Genomic DNA, 15,576 nt, shown 5'->3' with positions numbered 1-15,576 from the left:
TCACCATTCATTTGTCGTTGCCCTTCTGTCTGGACTAGCAACTCATTCGGAATTGTCGTTGGCGGTCTGGGCGCCAGTCAGTAGGGACAAATGCCGACCTGACAGGTGCCCAGGATGCCACTTCCCGGGAGGAGTGGATGTGGCGGTCGGCATTCAGGACGAGCCTTTCTGTACCTGCTTATCGTGCTGGTTTGGGTCATCATGGCATGAAGCAGTGAAATGCATGTTCAAGAGGCTTTCTGTCGTTCTAGGTTTGGAGCCAGGAAAACAGCACTGACTGTGGACAGCCACACCTGCAGCGACATCCAGCCTGCCAGGCCCCACCTCTGGGCAAGGTGTGCGCTGGGAGGGCAGGCAGGCACTGTCATCTGGTGGGACAGCATCCCGAGGGACTCTCCAGGGCACAGGAATCCCAGGACTTCCTGAGGGATTCTGGGTTGCTCATTTCCTCAAGACTTGACTCACCCTAAGCCTTTGCAAACAGTGAGTCAGCTGGGGCTGGGGCCACTGGGGGCCTTTCCCTTTTGGCCTGTGCTTGCCCCGGGATGAAACAGCACCAAAAGGCTTAAACCCGCTGCCCAGGCCCGTGCTGCGACGGTGAATGCTGAGCTCACACTTGTAAGAGCTGTCCACTGGAATCCAGGATATAAAATTTGCCTCATAAATGCTGTTGCTATTTAACACCCTTAAAAGTGTGTGTGTGTGTGTGTGTGTGTGTGTGTGCGCATGCTCACGATGTGTACTGTACTGAGCATGTTCCTCAGTTTCTAGTGTGGAGCCCTTGTTCCGTGCTTCTGTGGGCAAACACCTCCTTCTGCTGGGCTAAGCGGAAGTGTGTGACTGCAGCAGGCTGACGAGGCGGCTCCCACAGGCTCGCTGTAGAGGGCACCTGGCCTCTCCGCACAGGGGAGACCTACTGGGTACAAATTTAACTAGACCAGTCACTGTATCTCACACAGTTGGGCAAAGCTATACCGATTTGGTAAAGTCTCTGGAATCCCTGGCCGAGATGCCTTGGACAGAATAGTTCCATTACTCACGTCTTCCTAGCCTCGCCTTGCTTAACATTTTCCAACCCTCACCATCTCCCCAGCACCACCCTCTTCCGGTTTTTCCGAGGCCACCCACACACGCCTCTCCTGACAGCAAGGCAGATGTGAGAAAAGCCCATCTTCTATTTTGAAGAGCTGTGTCTAGGGTACATTCCTGACTCTGCGGGTGGCTCTGGCATTGCCACTCATCTGGGCAGAGCTCCCATTGAGCAGAACAGGGCCAGTCACCACAGCAGCCCTTCACACAGTTGTTGCTCTGGGAGGCTGTCGTGTGCCACAGAAAGCGTCTGAGGCTTGGGGAACACTGACAGGTCTCACTACATCAACAGCGGGAAAACAGCAACATCCAGCACTCTGTGGATTGAGAAAATAGCAACTGATGTTTATTTTTTGGCTTCGCATTTAAAACCAATTGTGTAGTGGGAAGGTGTGGCTTGAAAAAGGATAATGTGAATAGAAAATAGCAGAAAATGTCTCGGTCATTATGTAGAGAGGAAAAAGGAGTTGCCTCTCCCACCTTCTTGCAGTTCCCAGGGTGGGATCAAATGCTTCAGATGTGCCTTTTCACCGTCTGGGCAGAGACGGTCCCAGCGCTCAGGATCTGTGGCCTGTGGAGAGGAAACTGGCGGAGCCCAGCCCACTGGCCACACAATTGTCCTAGTTCCTCTCATACAACCGCCCATAGAGAGCTGCTGTCACCAGGCCAGAGGACAGTCCACTCTTCCTCAAGAAATAGTGGTCACTCTCCCACCCAAGCTGGTCAGGGCTGTCTAGAGTCATCCCGGAAGTGAGAAACAAAGGAAAGATATAGGAGGTGCTGAAGTTCCCCCACAGGTGAAAGTCGAATAAGCCTTGGGCTTCTGTGAGCTCCTGCCCACAAGTGTCAAAGCCAAGGCCCCCACACTTGACCAGGGCGCAGACTTGGATGTAGTAGGTGCCGTGCACGGTGTGGGGTCCGTCAAAGACAGCCAGGGCGTACAGCTCTTTGGACAGGGTGGGCCTCTCGAACAGGAGGTGACAGCAGAGGCTGCTGGAGCACACCCGCAGATAGCCCTCCTTTCCCCAGACGGGCACCAGGGTGAAATTGTCATACATCATCTCCGAGTGGAAGGTGGGCGGTGCGTTCCCGGTCCACGGGGCGGCCTCCTCACAGTGCACTTCCTGGGCATCCTTCTCACAGTACGGGTCACCGGACAGGAGTTTTAAGAACTTCCGGTGGGATGGGTCCATTTCACTAGTTGTATTCCCAGCGAGGCCGGGTGGGTTTGTGGCTACCTGGGCAGTTATAAGGTGGCCTTTGGGGCTGTCCATGTCATGGTACCAGAAGGACTTCAGGGGGGTGTGTATGCCACTGCCAGTCATCCCCAGAGTCGGGTGGTGAATGTTAGCTGCCAGGACGCTGACACCGAAGGCAGTGGCAAATGCTTTCTGGATTTCGATGGCTGCCAGAAGAGGCAGCTGGTTCATCCAGGCCGTGGGGTATACAATGTGCTTCACCTCAGAGTCTCTGAGGAGTCGGACCGCCGGGTCAAAGAACAGGATGTCAAAGCAGGTGAACACGCCGAACTTGCCAGCAAACGGGGTGTCAAAGGTGACGAGGTCCACGTCAGCAGGGGTATCGAAGGCTGCCTCAAAGTACAGATTGTGCTTACGGTAGCGGCCAACAAGGGTTCCGTTGTTACTGAACACTACATTTGTGTTAAACTGGTATCTCCCATCGTGTGGGCACGCCGGGTCGCTGGTAAAGCAAGGCTGCTTGGTTCCAAGGTTGGCCACTAGGAACATGTCTCCCCTGATGGCCATACAGCTCAGGCGCTGGAGGACCTGGGTGGGTAACAAATAAAATAAGCGATTTTAAATCCTGCCTTTTGGCTCAGAGTTTTAATAGAAACATTCCTGTATTGTGTCTTTAATATACAAGCTTCAGAGAACATGCGAAGGGTAAAAACAGGGGACTCACAGGACAGATATAAGAAGCACTTGGAACAATGCTTAGACTCAACAGTGATGAAAACGCAAAATAAAGTCACATACTTTTCACCTTTGTTAGAACAGCAAGAGCTTGGAGGCTAGAGAGATGGCTCAGAGGTTAAGAACACTCGCTGTTCTTCAAAAAGTCCCTAGTTCAATTCCCAGCAACCACATGGTGGCTCATAACCATCTATAGTGAGATCTGTGTGCAAGCTGAATGCTGTATAGATAATAAATAAATAAATAAATAAATAAATAAATAAATAAATAAATAAATAAATAAATCTTAAAACAACAACAACAGAAAAAGAATAGCAAGGCCTCAAGGGAGCATTCCATCTTGTGTTGACCCAGGGGCAGGAGGAAACAGGCTCATATGCGAGTACTGGAGACGCAAAGTGAGAGAATCAGCTTTTAATTTCTAAATTTGGTATTTAGAAATTATGTGTATATATAGTGTGTGTGTGTATGTGTAGCCTTGAGAAAATTCTCCAGGAGTTTTATAGGAGAACTTGAAGATGTTTATAAAAATGTATACACAGGCTATTCACTGAAACCGTGCTTAAAATAGTAAGAGATAGAAAGAAGGGAGCACGTCTCCTCCTAGGCAGTATGCTGGTGGAGGGGGGAGAAAAGGAGGCATAGCAATTGTTGCTGGAAGCCTCTAGAGTGGAGGGCCAGACAGAGATGGAGGTGAGCTTTTAGAGTCGCCTGTTTTTTTCTTTTTTTAAAACTTGACTTGTTAAAATGTTTCAACTCATGTGACTCTAGTGTAATTCACCACTGAAAAGACTAAGCACATCAGCAAGAGGCCTGGGAAGTTCAGGTGTGGCAGTTTGGATCCTCAGGCAGCATGCCGTGGCTTTTGGCCATGGACCTGGTCCTGCTCAGCCTGCTGGGCTCCTCACCCACCTCTGTGTCATTGAACCGAAACGGCTCCAAACACGGGTTCCACCTGACCAGCTTGGGAGATGGCATGAAGTCCAAGAACGGGTAAATGGATGTTCTTGTGAAGTTGAATCCATGGATGCCATCTTCTGGGAACACTATAATCTGTGCACCCTGCAAGCAGAAAGACAGAGGAGAATCCCATGAGGGAAGGGGAGCGCCGTGGGGGAGGGAGGACCAGTCCTTCACTGCCAAACATGAGCCAGCTCACTGGCTCGGCTTAAAGATGATGGCTGACTCTCAGCTCAGAAGGAAGGCTCGCTCTCCGTCCTCAGACGACCACCCAGCCCAGGACAGCGGCCTCAGTCTCCGTGTCCTCTAGGAGGGACCATGAGCATGCCGGGATAGAGGGAGCAGTGAGCAGCTCTGCTGAAGGCTCACAGAGCTCACCGAGCTCACAGCTCGGCTGCACTCTCGCTGCACAGTCAGCGCTGGGCCACTTGTGAGGCGCTTAGAGTACCGGTCCTGTTCACGGGTGGGACATCTTCTGTCTAGCGGCTTCCAGCCATTCACCCACATCTAAGTCAGTCGGGAACTTCTGCAAAGACCCTGACGTGGGGACCCGCCCACAGAACGGCTGACTGGAATGTGGGGGACCCTGCTGCGGTATTTGTGTAAAAGTTGATGCCACCGAGTCGGCACAGTTGGGACTCTGGGAGCCAGGGGTGAGTGGCAAGTGAGCTGTACACAAAGCCTCCACCAGGGAGCTTAGAGACGCCCTTCAGGGGCTCCAGCTGCTCCACAGGCCTCTCCCCACCCCGGGCTCCCCGTGGCACTCACAGCAAGGCAGGGAGAAACAGACAAGACAGCCCTCAGCTCTCCCTTAGCATCTCCTTCTCGGGGCTCTCCAGTTCTGTGCTCTCTCTCTCTCTCTCTCTCTCTCTCTCACATCCTCTAATACTAGGTCCCTTTCTCCGTCATGTGACTTTCTCGACGAGAACATTGAGAAATTCCGCCTGTAACGGCCGCCTCATATGTAAGACAGCACCATTCCTCCTCCTGAGCATCTGAATCCAACCTCTGTGATAAAGATAAATAAACGAAAAGATGCAGCAGCTGTCTGCAGGCTGTGGTCACGCCCCTGGCTGTTGCGCGGGCCTTTAGGTGATTCCCTGGTCATTTCCTGAGAATAGCGTGGATTTCGCAGTGAGAACACTGGGTTAAAGAGCAGTGTTTATATATGGGCAAACCAGCATGGCTGCCCAGGGCAGAGTGACAGTGGCATTCGTGAGTGGAAATGGCAATGTACACTCGGAAGTGACTGTGCAAACAACTGATCACAAACCCGGAAAGCAGTCTACATGGAGACCGCGAGCCCTTCCAGACTAGCAGGCTGGCTTCAGTCAGGTGATCTGACTGCCTGCAGTGTGCCACTGATGGGCTCTGCTCTTTGGGTCAGCCCCGGGAGGTGGAGGTGGAGGAGCCGGAGCTCAGAGCCTCGCCAACGGCCCAGAGCCCGTTTCAGAACAGTAGCCAGTTCTCTGGCTAGCAGCACGGTCCCCGGCCAGCGCTGGCTGACTGGCAACATTCCCACCCCTCAGGTTCCCACCATTATCTAAGAATGACTTAAGTAGAAACTGTTCATTCTGTATTCGCATGAGTCACACTTTCAACTCTTTGAAAACTATGTAGAGAGAGGTTTTCCTCTATTCAGCAAAAAAACAAACCTTGAAGGGTATCTTATGGAGTTCCCCATCTCAGCTGTGCCTACCCTGACTACATCATGTGAGCAGTGCTCTGACGGGCCTAAGGAGGTCAAGAGCTTTTGAGGAACGAAGGTCGCCAGCCCTAGCGCTGCACAGGGAAGGCCATCTTCCCCCTGGGCCTGGGAGCAGTGCTGCGATCAGCCTGTGAGGAGCTCCTGCTCTCAGTTGATGTGATGGAAAACCGATGCCCGTGAGCACAGCGGAGGGGTCGAGGCACCGACAGCACAAAATCAACCCCGGAGCAGCTGGCACGACTCCCGGAGCCGCGGGCGAGCTCCAGGCAGGGGGCCCGGTAGTCGGCGGACAGATGGAGAAGCCGGAAGAGGCAAGGCTGCAGGTGGGAGGTGGCGCTGCGCCATCAGACCTCCACCGCGGCCTGCCCTTGACCGGGTCAGGCTGGGCGGCGGCCTGAAGGTGCGGCTGGGCTGTTTTCCACCGACCTCAGCAGCGACACGGATGGGATAAGTATCAAATGCATGGATGTTATGGGTGCCAGGAGAGAGCCCTGGATAGCCCATCGGGTGGACGGGCGAGCAGCTCAGGTGGGAAGGCTTGCTGACTGCACAGGGCTCTGTGGGGAAAGGAGCGGGGTCCCTTTACACACCTGGAAGTGCAGCGTGATGTCACTGCCAGAAGTGTACTGGGAACAACATCTGGATTTGGGGCCCGCACTTCTAAGCGAGGAGGAGGCCCTGAAAGGGACTAGAAGCTGAATCTTTTCCTGAGGAAACTGGCCGACAACACTGTCCCCGACTGTGCACAACATGGAAGGTCAGAACTACGGTGAAAGCCTTCCCACAGTTGCCCCGAACCTGGGAAAGTGTGTTCTGAGCTCACGGGGTGTGTGTGTGTGTGTGTGTGTGTGTGTGTGTGTGTGTCTGAGGAGCCGGGGTTGGGTCAGGAGAGGCTTCCCGTCCATCAGGAGTGTTGGACGATAACTAACCCAGGATTTTAAGATGCACCAGGAAGTGGTAGCCGTGCCCTTTCCCGCCATGAGGTGTGTGCGCGGGGGTGGGGGAGCTGAGGGGCCCCATGGCAGGGCCAGGTCCACACCAGCAGCAGAGGACTTTGGCTCCCTTGCACAGCAGCGCTTGGTGGCCTCACCGCCAGGGAGAGGGCTCAGACTCCCTGGGCTCCAGGCTGCCTAGCCCCACAGCTTCTGAGGAAAGCAGCACTTCCGGCTCTGTCCCAGGGGAGCCTCTCCTCCACCCCACCCTTCCTGGCTGGCAGAAGAGGAGAGACAGCCAAGCTCGAAGCCCTCAGGAAGGTGTGGGTCTGGGGTCTGTTCTGTCTGGACCAGGGGCTCCCCATCTGGATGCAGCAGCAATTCTGAGGCACTTAAAAGTTCCCAGAGGCTTTGGGTGCCTCTCAGAACATGGCGTCCACTGCGCTCAGTGGTTCTCAAGTTGTTGTTGTTGTTTTTGCAGAATATCAGAATCCCCCATGCCAGGGTGGGGGAGGGCGGACTTTGAAAATTCCCACTGACCAGACCTCCCCTGTTCTGGACGAGTTGGCTACAGCACCAGCCCCAAATCGGGCCTTGTTTACAGTTCACCATTGAGTCCCAGGCACGGGGACATGAGTCAGTGACCTAGGCAGGGCTTCTCCAACTTGGGCAGAACATTCCCCAGGGAAGACCCTGCCGCTTCTGACTCTGGGGGCCGGGGCCGGGGCCTGACTTAACGAGCTGCGGTGAGAAACAAGATGCCGCCAGCTGACCCCCCATTTCTCAGGAGGACCCTGGGAGCCTGGGGTTTTTCCTCGCTCAAAGCAGCTGACTCTATGCGTCCTGAACCCGGGTCAGGACCAGAAAGCTGCTCTTGCCTTCTGGGCTGCAGCCATCACTTGCTGTTCATAGACGTCGAGGTTCTGCTTCATGAGCTCCAGGGCCTCCTGGCGGCTGCTGAGCTCCAGTGGATTTGGGCTTAGCATCGGCCGGTGCTCGTACACAGCAGCCACGTAGTACTCGGCCTCGTGTTGCTCCGGAGAGCCCCAGGCGACGCCCAGCGCAAGCACAGAACAGCCGAGGAGGAGGAGGAAGCGAGCAGGCGCAGTGCGGGCTTCAGACATGCTGCAGACCGTAAATCTGGAACGAACCGGCAAGGGGAGAGGAGCTGAATAAGGAAGGCTGCCAAGGACTGAACTCTCGCAGCTGTGACTTATTAATCCTGGCAATTACACTCGCCCGCAGCGATGCTGCGGCTCACAGAGTTTGTTTCCTGTCCCTAATAAAAGCCCGTGTGTTTCTCTGCAGACACGCAGAGCTGCATTGCAAACGGCTCGCTGTGTTAATAGACTGGCCTCAGAACATTTCCAAAACAGGGTCGGTGTTTGCCTCGGCTTTCGTACGTGGCGTGCAGGAAGCCTGCAGTCTCGCTAGCCAGGCGCCTACACTGCACGGCAGCGACTGTGCCGAATTTTTGACACAATTCTGCGCGCGGTGTAGTTGACGCTCTCTGCCCGACCTTGCCTACTCAGCGTTACAGGGCAGCCCGCTAGGGCAGCCATGATGGCCCTGAGGCTCCCGAAGGCAGGGCGGCTTCCTAGCCGACATTCTGCAGTCTTTCAGCCAAGTCTGCAATCCTAGCGTCTGCTGTGTCACTCACAAGGCAGCCACGCAGAAGTCTCCCTGTCAGAACCCAGCACGGCTTTCACCTTGAACCTGAGTGAGCCTCTCCGCTGCTTTCTGCTGTCAGCCACTCCAAATCACTTGCTTAAAAACAAACCGGTTTGGAAATGAAATCCTTCTCACAGTGATGGCATGGAGCTTTCTGGAAAACTGGAGGTTTTGTAGTGAGTAGACTCAACTTACCATAAGAAACTAGACACAAGTGAATCACAATTCTGTATCCCCCTCCTCCCACCTTTAAAACAGAAACGTTTACTCCCCATAATTGTCTGTGCCACTGACTGCGATTACAGCTAGGCACCACCATGCCTGGTTTTTGCAGCGCTAGGATCAACTCGGTTCTGAAAACCACCCTGGCCTCCCGCTGAAGGCCCTCCTCTGGCACGGAAATTGATCTGGCAGTGTACACTGCCAGGCAGCTGCCCTCTGGAGACAGACAGGGGCTGACAACCGGCCAAGAATCCTGGTTTCTATACCAAGGTAACATTGACAAACCAAGGAATCCCACTGCTGTTTTTTGAGAAGAAAATGGCAATCCATCCAAAATAACATCCAAAAATAACATCTGCCCAAACCTCGACTCAGGACACTTATGTCTGTGTTCCCAAACAAACTCCATAGGCTACCAGTTCTGTGTATTATTTGGTTAAAAGTTCCAGAAACAAGCTGTAATTATTTCAGCAACAGAATCAACCTAGGGATCCTCAGTCAGAATCCTTCATCAGCAAAAGCTCCTCTGGGAGAAGCCTTCTCCCTTCCACGCCTACCCCATCTCAAACTGCTACTTGTTTTCTCAGGGAATAAATGTACCATACAGAGACCAGAGTTTGCCGCCACTCATCTGGGCACTGTAAGCAATGTTCTGTGGTAAGAACAAGAGGCCTTTGAGGGAGCAGTCATGAGTTTTGGAATGGAAACAAAAGTATAATTGATAAGCTTTCTTATTGGAACTTTGTCTCTAAAGGCACCAAGGAATAATTTTAGATGACTCAAAAATCTACTTTGTATTCCATTTTGAAAGGATGATAATTCGGTAGCTTGGGTGAGGTCACAGTCATAGTGATAACACGTTTAAAGTCCAAGTCCATGGCCTCTTGAAAGGTGGAAACTGAGGCTGAGATAGAGACACAGGCGGCCAGGCCCTGGTGATGGCGAGTCGGGACTTCTGGGCTAGGAGGAGCATTTATAGTATCAGAACAACAGATGAGGGCACACAGGCCTGTGTGTGTGCCTGGGGACAGGCTGGAACCCAGGCCCTCACTGAGCCAGCCTACAGCCCTGCCACCGAGCCTAAGCCCAGCCTGGGGACACAGAACATATAACTCTGAGAACATGTCATCCAGCAAAACAAGGAAACTGCAGAACCAGCAGGACACCACATTCCTTTCTATTTTCAAAAAATAAAATTTGTATTACTTGCAGGTGTCCAGTAGAAAAGCTCTAGATGGCAATCACTCGTGTGTGTGTGTGTGTGTGTGTGTGTGTGTGTGTGTGTGAACAAAGGTAGATCAATAATTAGAAGCTGCACGCTTAACCAGGTATTCACGCTTGAAAGATTCAGGCTTAATGAGGTGGGAGAGACTGAGTAATTATAATAAAAATAGCTGCAAGAGTTTGTCCTTCCCAAACAATGGTGAAGCAGGAGACATTTGCACTGACGCTGTGAGGCTGGCTTTCCCTCCGCACTTGGCATCACACACAGTCTCAGGAACAACCCAACAAAGCTGAGCAAGGACACTGAAGGGCTCGGCAGCAGCTCAGCCTTAAAGTGACAGGCCTGGGGACTAGGAGCGTGGCTCAGCGGACGGAGTGTTTGCCTAGCATACACACAGCCCTGGCTTTGATCCCAGCACTGCAAAAATCAAGCCTGGTGGTACATGGCTATAATTCCAACACCCGGGGAGTGGAAGCAGGAAAATCATTAGTTCAAGGTCGTAGCTCTGGGAGATGGATTGGCAAGTAAAGGAGATCTAAATTCTGATGCCCAGCATTCTCGTAAAAGCTGGGCATGGTGGCACATGCACACGGCACTTCGTAGGGTGGAGACAGGCAGGTCCTGGGGACGCTCCAGTCAGCTAGTCTAGCCACTGAACCCAGGCCCAGTGAGAAGCCCTGCCTCACAAACAGAAGAAAAAAGGAGAGAATGATAGCGGAAGATTCCTGATGTTGACCTCTGGCCACCAAGACACACATATCTGGACACACAAATCCACATATACCACATCAAAAACCAAAACGGAAATTCAAGGTTATCCCTACCTAAACAGGGAGTCCAAGGCCAGCTTGTGTCAGGGAATGGGGGGAGGGGAGGGACGAAGGGACAGAAAGAAGGCGGGAGGGAAGGAAGGAAGGAAGGACTACAGGGGCCAGCACTTTTAGATAGGAGATGAGGCAATTTCTAGGTGCTGGCTCATGACCATAAGCTCATGACCAGGTACACTGGGACACATGGATCCCTGGGACAGGGGCTCTGGAGCCAAGGAGTTCTTGGAAACCCATTTTTGTAAATGGTCAGGACCTTGACCCTAAACAAAACAACTAGAAGTAAATGTCTGGCCTAACCTGGTGGTAACCTAGTCCTTTCACTGAAGGACATGAGGGAGACTGAACTGTAGCTGGGCCTGGGCTACTACACAGCTGTAGAGACGCCGTGCCTGCTCCTGTGGGATGCTCTGCTCTGAGGCAGGGCCCAGCTCTGAGGTACGCCACTTCTAGGAAGACACTCACTTCATATACTAGTCAACTAGCCCAGGCCCAGGCGTGGAATGCAGCAACGAGCCAACAGGGCCTCTTGGAGCTCATCCCTGAATGCACAGGAGGCCGGACATAATACAATCAATACGTCAGACAGCAAGGAGAAACCGGCAGCGAGGTGGGTACAGTCTTTTACAGTTCGGGGAAGGAAGGGAGACGCTGAGTCTAAGAAAGGCTCGGCCAGAGGTGGGTGTGACAAGGCATATGAGGTCAGGAGGAGGAAGAGCAGCGTCCATGCGGAGGGCCTGAGATAGGGGCATGCCTCCTCACTCAAAGCATGACAGGAGAAGCGAGCAACTGCTGGAGCACGGGAGGCTGGCGGGAAGGAGTGGCGGCAGTGGGGCGGGTGGGACATGGCGGCCAGCGGAAGCACAGCCAGAAGAGCAGTGTCTAGTCACTCGACTGACGTCCACCTCATTAGAGGTGTTCGGCAGAATTATGACCTGCTTACTGCTGCCATCTGGAAATTAAACATGATGTAAGGAGATGTCCTCCTCGTGGGTGAAGCTGACTAATCTCGGTTGTCAACTTGACTACATCTGGAACCAACCAAAGCCCAAGCTACTAGACACCCCTTGGAGGGATTTTCTTCAACAGGACATTTGGGCCAGGAAGATCTGCCCTCTGTTTGGGCCCCACCTGCTGGTGCTGGCCCACAGAAATGGACACAGAAACTGCCTTTTGCCCCACTCTAACTGGCCAGTCCGTCTATCCTGTTGCTGATGGTGTTAAATCCACCTTCTTCAGAACAGTGTAAACTGAAAATCAGCAACAGTCCAGGAATCCTCGGGTTAGGACTGCAGAGACTTCCAGCCCTGTGCACTCAACAGTTCACTGATTCTTGGCCTTTCTAGTGTGAGACAGCCATGGCTGAATCTGGACAACAGCCCGCAAGCCAGCCGAAAAGGTCAAGTGTAAATGAACACGGTGTGACAGCCAGTGACGATGGGGAATTCGTCGCTGAGCCCACAGGGAAGAATCAAGAAAGGGTCAAGTCCTCTGAGGAGCGCTGGTCAACTGTGGCTTCGCTTTTTCCCTTTAAGGGTGTCAGGCAGAAGTAACTGCACTGTGCCTTGGACAGGGGCCGAGCTCTGCACCACTAGCTAGAACGACTTATCTTAAAACAGAGCTCCAACAATCGTGACGTGTTAACTTGAGCGTTGTCTTTCTCTCGAATGGGGAAGACCTTCACAGTTTAAATAGAACCTTCAGGACTAAGGGGGTAGCTCTGTGAGCCAGCATTGGGCCAGCATGTGCAGGCCCTGTGTCTTCCTGCAGTTAATGAAACCCCTTAGCTTTTTTTGCTCATTCCATTTGAATTAAAATCTTGGGGTCTTTGTGTGCACTATTGTATGGGGTGGAGGGTGGGGGGGCGCCCAGCTGACTGATTTTGCAGGTGTGACTGCCACCTGGTGGACGAACCAAGAATAACACCAGTGGGTGTTTGACTCCGGCAGTAGCAAAGGGCTTTGTTTTTCTCTTTCCCCTCCCTTCTCTCTTCTAATATCTCACCTATCCACTTCATAATGAAAAAGAAAACCTGATACAGCTGATTGCCTTAAGACTCGGTCTTCCTAAGCCAGGAGTCAGAACCATCATCTTTATTTCTCAGGTGCTTTTCCTTAGGCCTGGTAGAATGTGGACAGATTACAAAGCGTTTCCACCAGCAACAGGCAAGTATCTATATGCTAACCGGTGATGAGAGCGTACTCCAACAGTTTGGCCTAGGCCAGAGTGCTGGGACACACCCATCGCCACCTGGGAAGAGAGCTCAATGAGGGATTACCTAGGTGAGGCTGGCCTGCGGCCATGTGTGTGCAGGCAGAGGCCGCCAGTAGTCTGCCAGGAGCAAGGCAGTAGCAGCCAAGCTGGCGATGTCCATGCACTCCCCCCTCAGCTCTAGATTGTGGGTGTGAGGCCCTCCGTGACCTCTCAGCCACAATGCACTGTGACTCGGAACTGAAAGCGAGACAAACCCCTCCCTGCCCTGAGTTACTTTGGGTCAGGGTGGCTCAGAGCAGCCACAGAAGCGAAACAAGGTCAACCAGAGAGCAGATTTGGTGCTCATCTTAGCCAGGCCGAGAACACCTTAGATAACCAACCTTTGCTGTTTTCACTCATTCAAAAAGGGCTTAACAGGCAGCAGGACAGCGTGAATTCTCTGAAAAATCGTCCAACCCCATTCTACAAAAATATAATGGACTTTTCATGAGCAGATCAGAGTCCACAGGAAAATCAAGAAACACCCTGGATGGAGAGGGCAAATGGAGTGAGGAGGAAGACAGCCCAAAGCTGGCCATGGCCGCAAGGAGAGGCCACACAGGCAGCCTCTGTGCTGCCGCAGTCTTGGCCCAGAAGGGCAGTGGGCACCTCCGGCTGTTCGCTCTTCTGTAATGCCTGCAGCTTCCAAGAGCCATCACTGAATCCTCTAAGGTGCCAGGGATAGTGTGTGTGAGCCCCTCTATTCAGACGGCCTGGCAAGAGAATAACCTAGTCTGAGAGCCGGGAAATATATTGAGCATTTGTCTTAAAATTATTTGAATTGAGTCTCAACAGGCATCAATAAGGAATTGTTTTGGGAGAGTGTATGGAACTTTCAACCCTATTTTCCTGTTGAGCCAGTTAAAATTAAAGTCATGGGAACCACCCTCTGAATCACCGGAAGGCTGCAACACTGGGGCTTGAGTCCCCTGTCATCCTTCGGCGAAGATGAACTCAGCAGATAGGCAACCTGGGGGCTGACATTTCCCATTAGCTGCGTGCTGGGTACCCCGTCTCCCAGTGGACAACAGACACCACAACTCTGACGTGTGGCGGACAGAGCCACACATCTGCGACAGTCAGTCCTGTCACCTTGTGCTTTTGTCTGCCAGTTCTCAGGAGTGAGGAATAGAAGACTCGGTGGAAGCAGGCAACAGGAAGCAGGGCCAAAGAACCCTGTCGCTCGCATCAAAATGACAGTCCTTCACAGGGCAGTCTTTAAGAAACACTACCTAAGCGATGGCAGGAAGTGTGACCGAGACAAAACAACAAAAGCCAAAGCAAGAGTCCCACAGGTTAACACGCAGAGGCCCCTTCTACGCAGAGGCGAGGGGGTACATCCTGGGGATAACTAGGTTCAGCAGGAGAGGGACAGAGAAAACCATGGCTGCCGATGCTACCAGTTCCTACATCGGGGGGAGGAGGCACATGACATAGGATGCAGCACGGTGTGGACATAGGCACACCACCCTGAGACAGGTTGGTGGGGTTCGGTTAGAGCGTGATAAAAATGACAGCCCCATCGCCCTGGCCTATTGATCCGGTCAGCAGATCTTCTCACCAGAGCAACACAGAGCCGTGAAGAAACGAATGAGAATCTGCACCTGTGCCTGAGAGGCACCAAGCATTTTTGTCTGGTCTGATTTGGTTATGTCAGTAATTTCGTGGGTAGCTTCTCTTTCTGTAGCAAAGGTCCCAACTCAGCTCCAGCTGCATGTAGGTCCCAATACAAGTCCCACCGTCCTGTGCTTCCAGACTCTCAGCAGGACAGGCGTGCGGCTGGTTCTCTCAAATCCTGCTGCTTTACCAAGCTTGAGCCCACGCCCTCCAGACCTGGGGCATGCCGAGGTGCTGGGGATATGGCTGAGAAGGGAGGTTTCAGTCTCTTCCATGAAAGTGGTAGACTCTACACTGTTTAGCATTAACTACAGAGCAGAGGAAGGCATTCTAGCTCCTGGGTTGGAGGAAGGTTACCCTTTAGCTAGAAGAGGACTTAAGTGGCAGTCAGGATTTCACCCACACCATCTTCCCAAAAGCCCACACAGTCTTTTTATGCCAGACTAAAAAAGAAAAAAAAAAAAAAATAGAGGAAAGGTTGCCTGAATCAGCGAACCTGGGAGAATAAATAACAATTTGGAAATGAGCGCAAACACTTCATGACACCTACAAACAAACCACTCCTAATTTGGATTTAATATGTCATAAATTGGAAATGAACATCAGATATTTGGGACAAATGTTAAATGATTGTAAAATTTAACAAAAGCTAAAATGATTGTAGAACAGACTGACAAAAATCTGTATGCAAAATATAGACATCAAGACAGCACAAAAGGCCAAGCGGTGGTGATACGCACCTTTAATCCCAGCACTAGGAGGCAGGTGGATCTTTGTGAGTTTGAGGCCAGCCTGGCCTACAAGATAGCCGGGTCTATGTAGAGAGACCCTGTCTTGAAAAAAACAAAAAAGCAAAGAAAGAAAGGAAGAAAAAAGACAGCACTTTAAATAGACAATGGAGAACAGATTTTCACAAGAAAGTGAACAATAAACAAACACTTCAAAAGCCTTTGAACTTACCTACAAAACAAAAATTCAAACTGGTACCTTCCCAAATTTTAAGTTTATAAAAAAAATTAAAGCAAGCAAGCAAAGTGATGGTGGTGATATCTTTCTGGTATAAACAAGCCTGAGAGTCTACGCTGAGTCATCATCAGGACGTCGTTCAGATGAAGTCTGAGGGTGCTGGACGCACAGC

General features: G+C 52.1%; 1 protein-coding gene across 2 annotated transcripts in view; it reads right to left on the bottom strand.

The window, feature by feature from the left end:
* Window positions 1-1,298: 1,298 nt before the first annotated feature.
* The window catches only part of Btd (biotinidase), a 31,621-nt gene continuing 17,343 nt past the window's right edge, over window positions 1,299-15,576 (bottom strand). Inside the window, exons 2-4 of one of the 2 annotated variants that reach the window (XM_055612222.1) lie at window positions 7,502-7,763; window positions 3,936-4,085; window positions 1,299-2,876 (exon numbers count right to left, since the gene is read on the bottom strand). In XM_055612222.1, coding sequence (XP_055468197.1) covers window positions 1,710-2,876; window positions 3,936-4,085; window positions 7,502-7,747 — 1,563 coding nt within the window. In that variant the 5' untranslated portion in view covers window positions 7,748-7,763 and the 3' untranslated portion in view covers window positions 1,299-1,709. Of the gene's footprint in view, window positions 2,877-3,935; window positions 4,086-7,501; window positions 7,775-15,576 lie in introns of those variants that run through there. The other variant, XM_055612223.1, reaches the window with a different exon arrangement.

The sequence above is a fragment of the Psammomys obesus genome, unplaced genomic scaffold (genome assembly GCF_907164565.1).
Source record: "Psammomys obesus unplaced genomic scaffold, mPsaObe1.curated_primary_1811, whole genome shotgun sequence".
Classification (NCBI taxonomy): domain Eukaryota; kingdom Metazoa; phylum Chordata; class Mammalia; order Rodentia; family Muridae; genus Psammomys; species Psammomys obesus.
The sequence above is the reverse complement of the archived record's forward strand: the minus strand, read 5'-3'. Positions and strand labels throughout refer to the sequence as shown.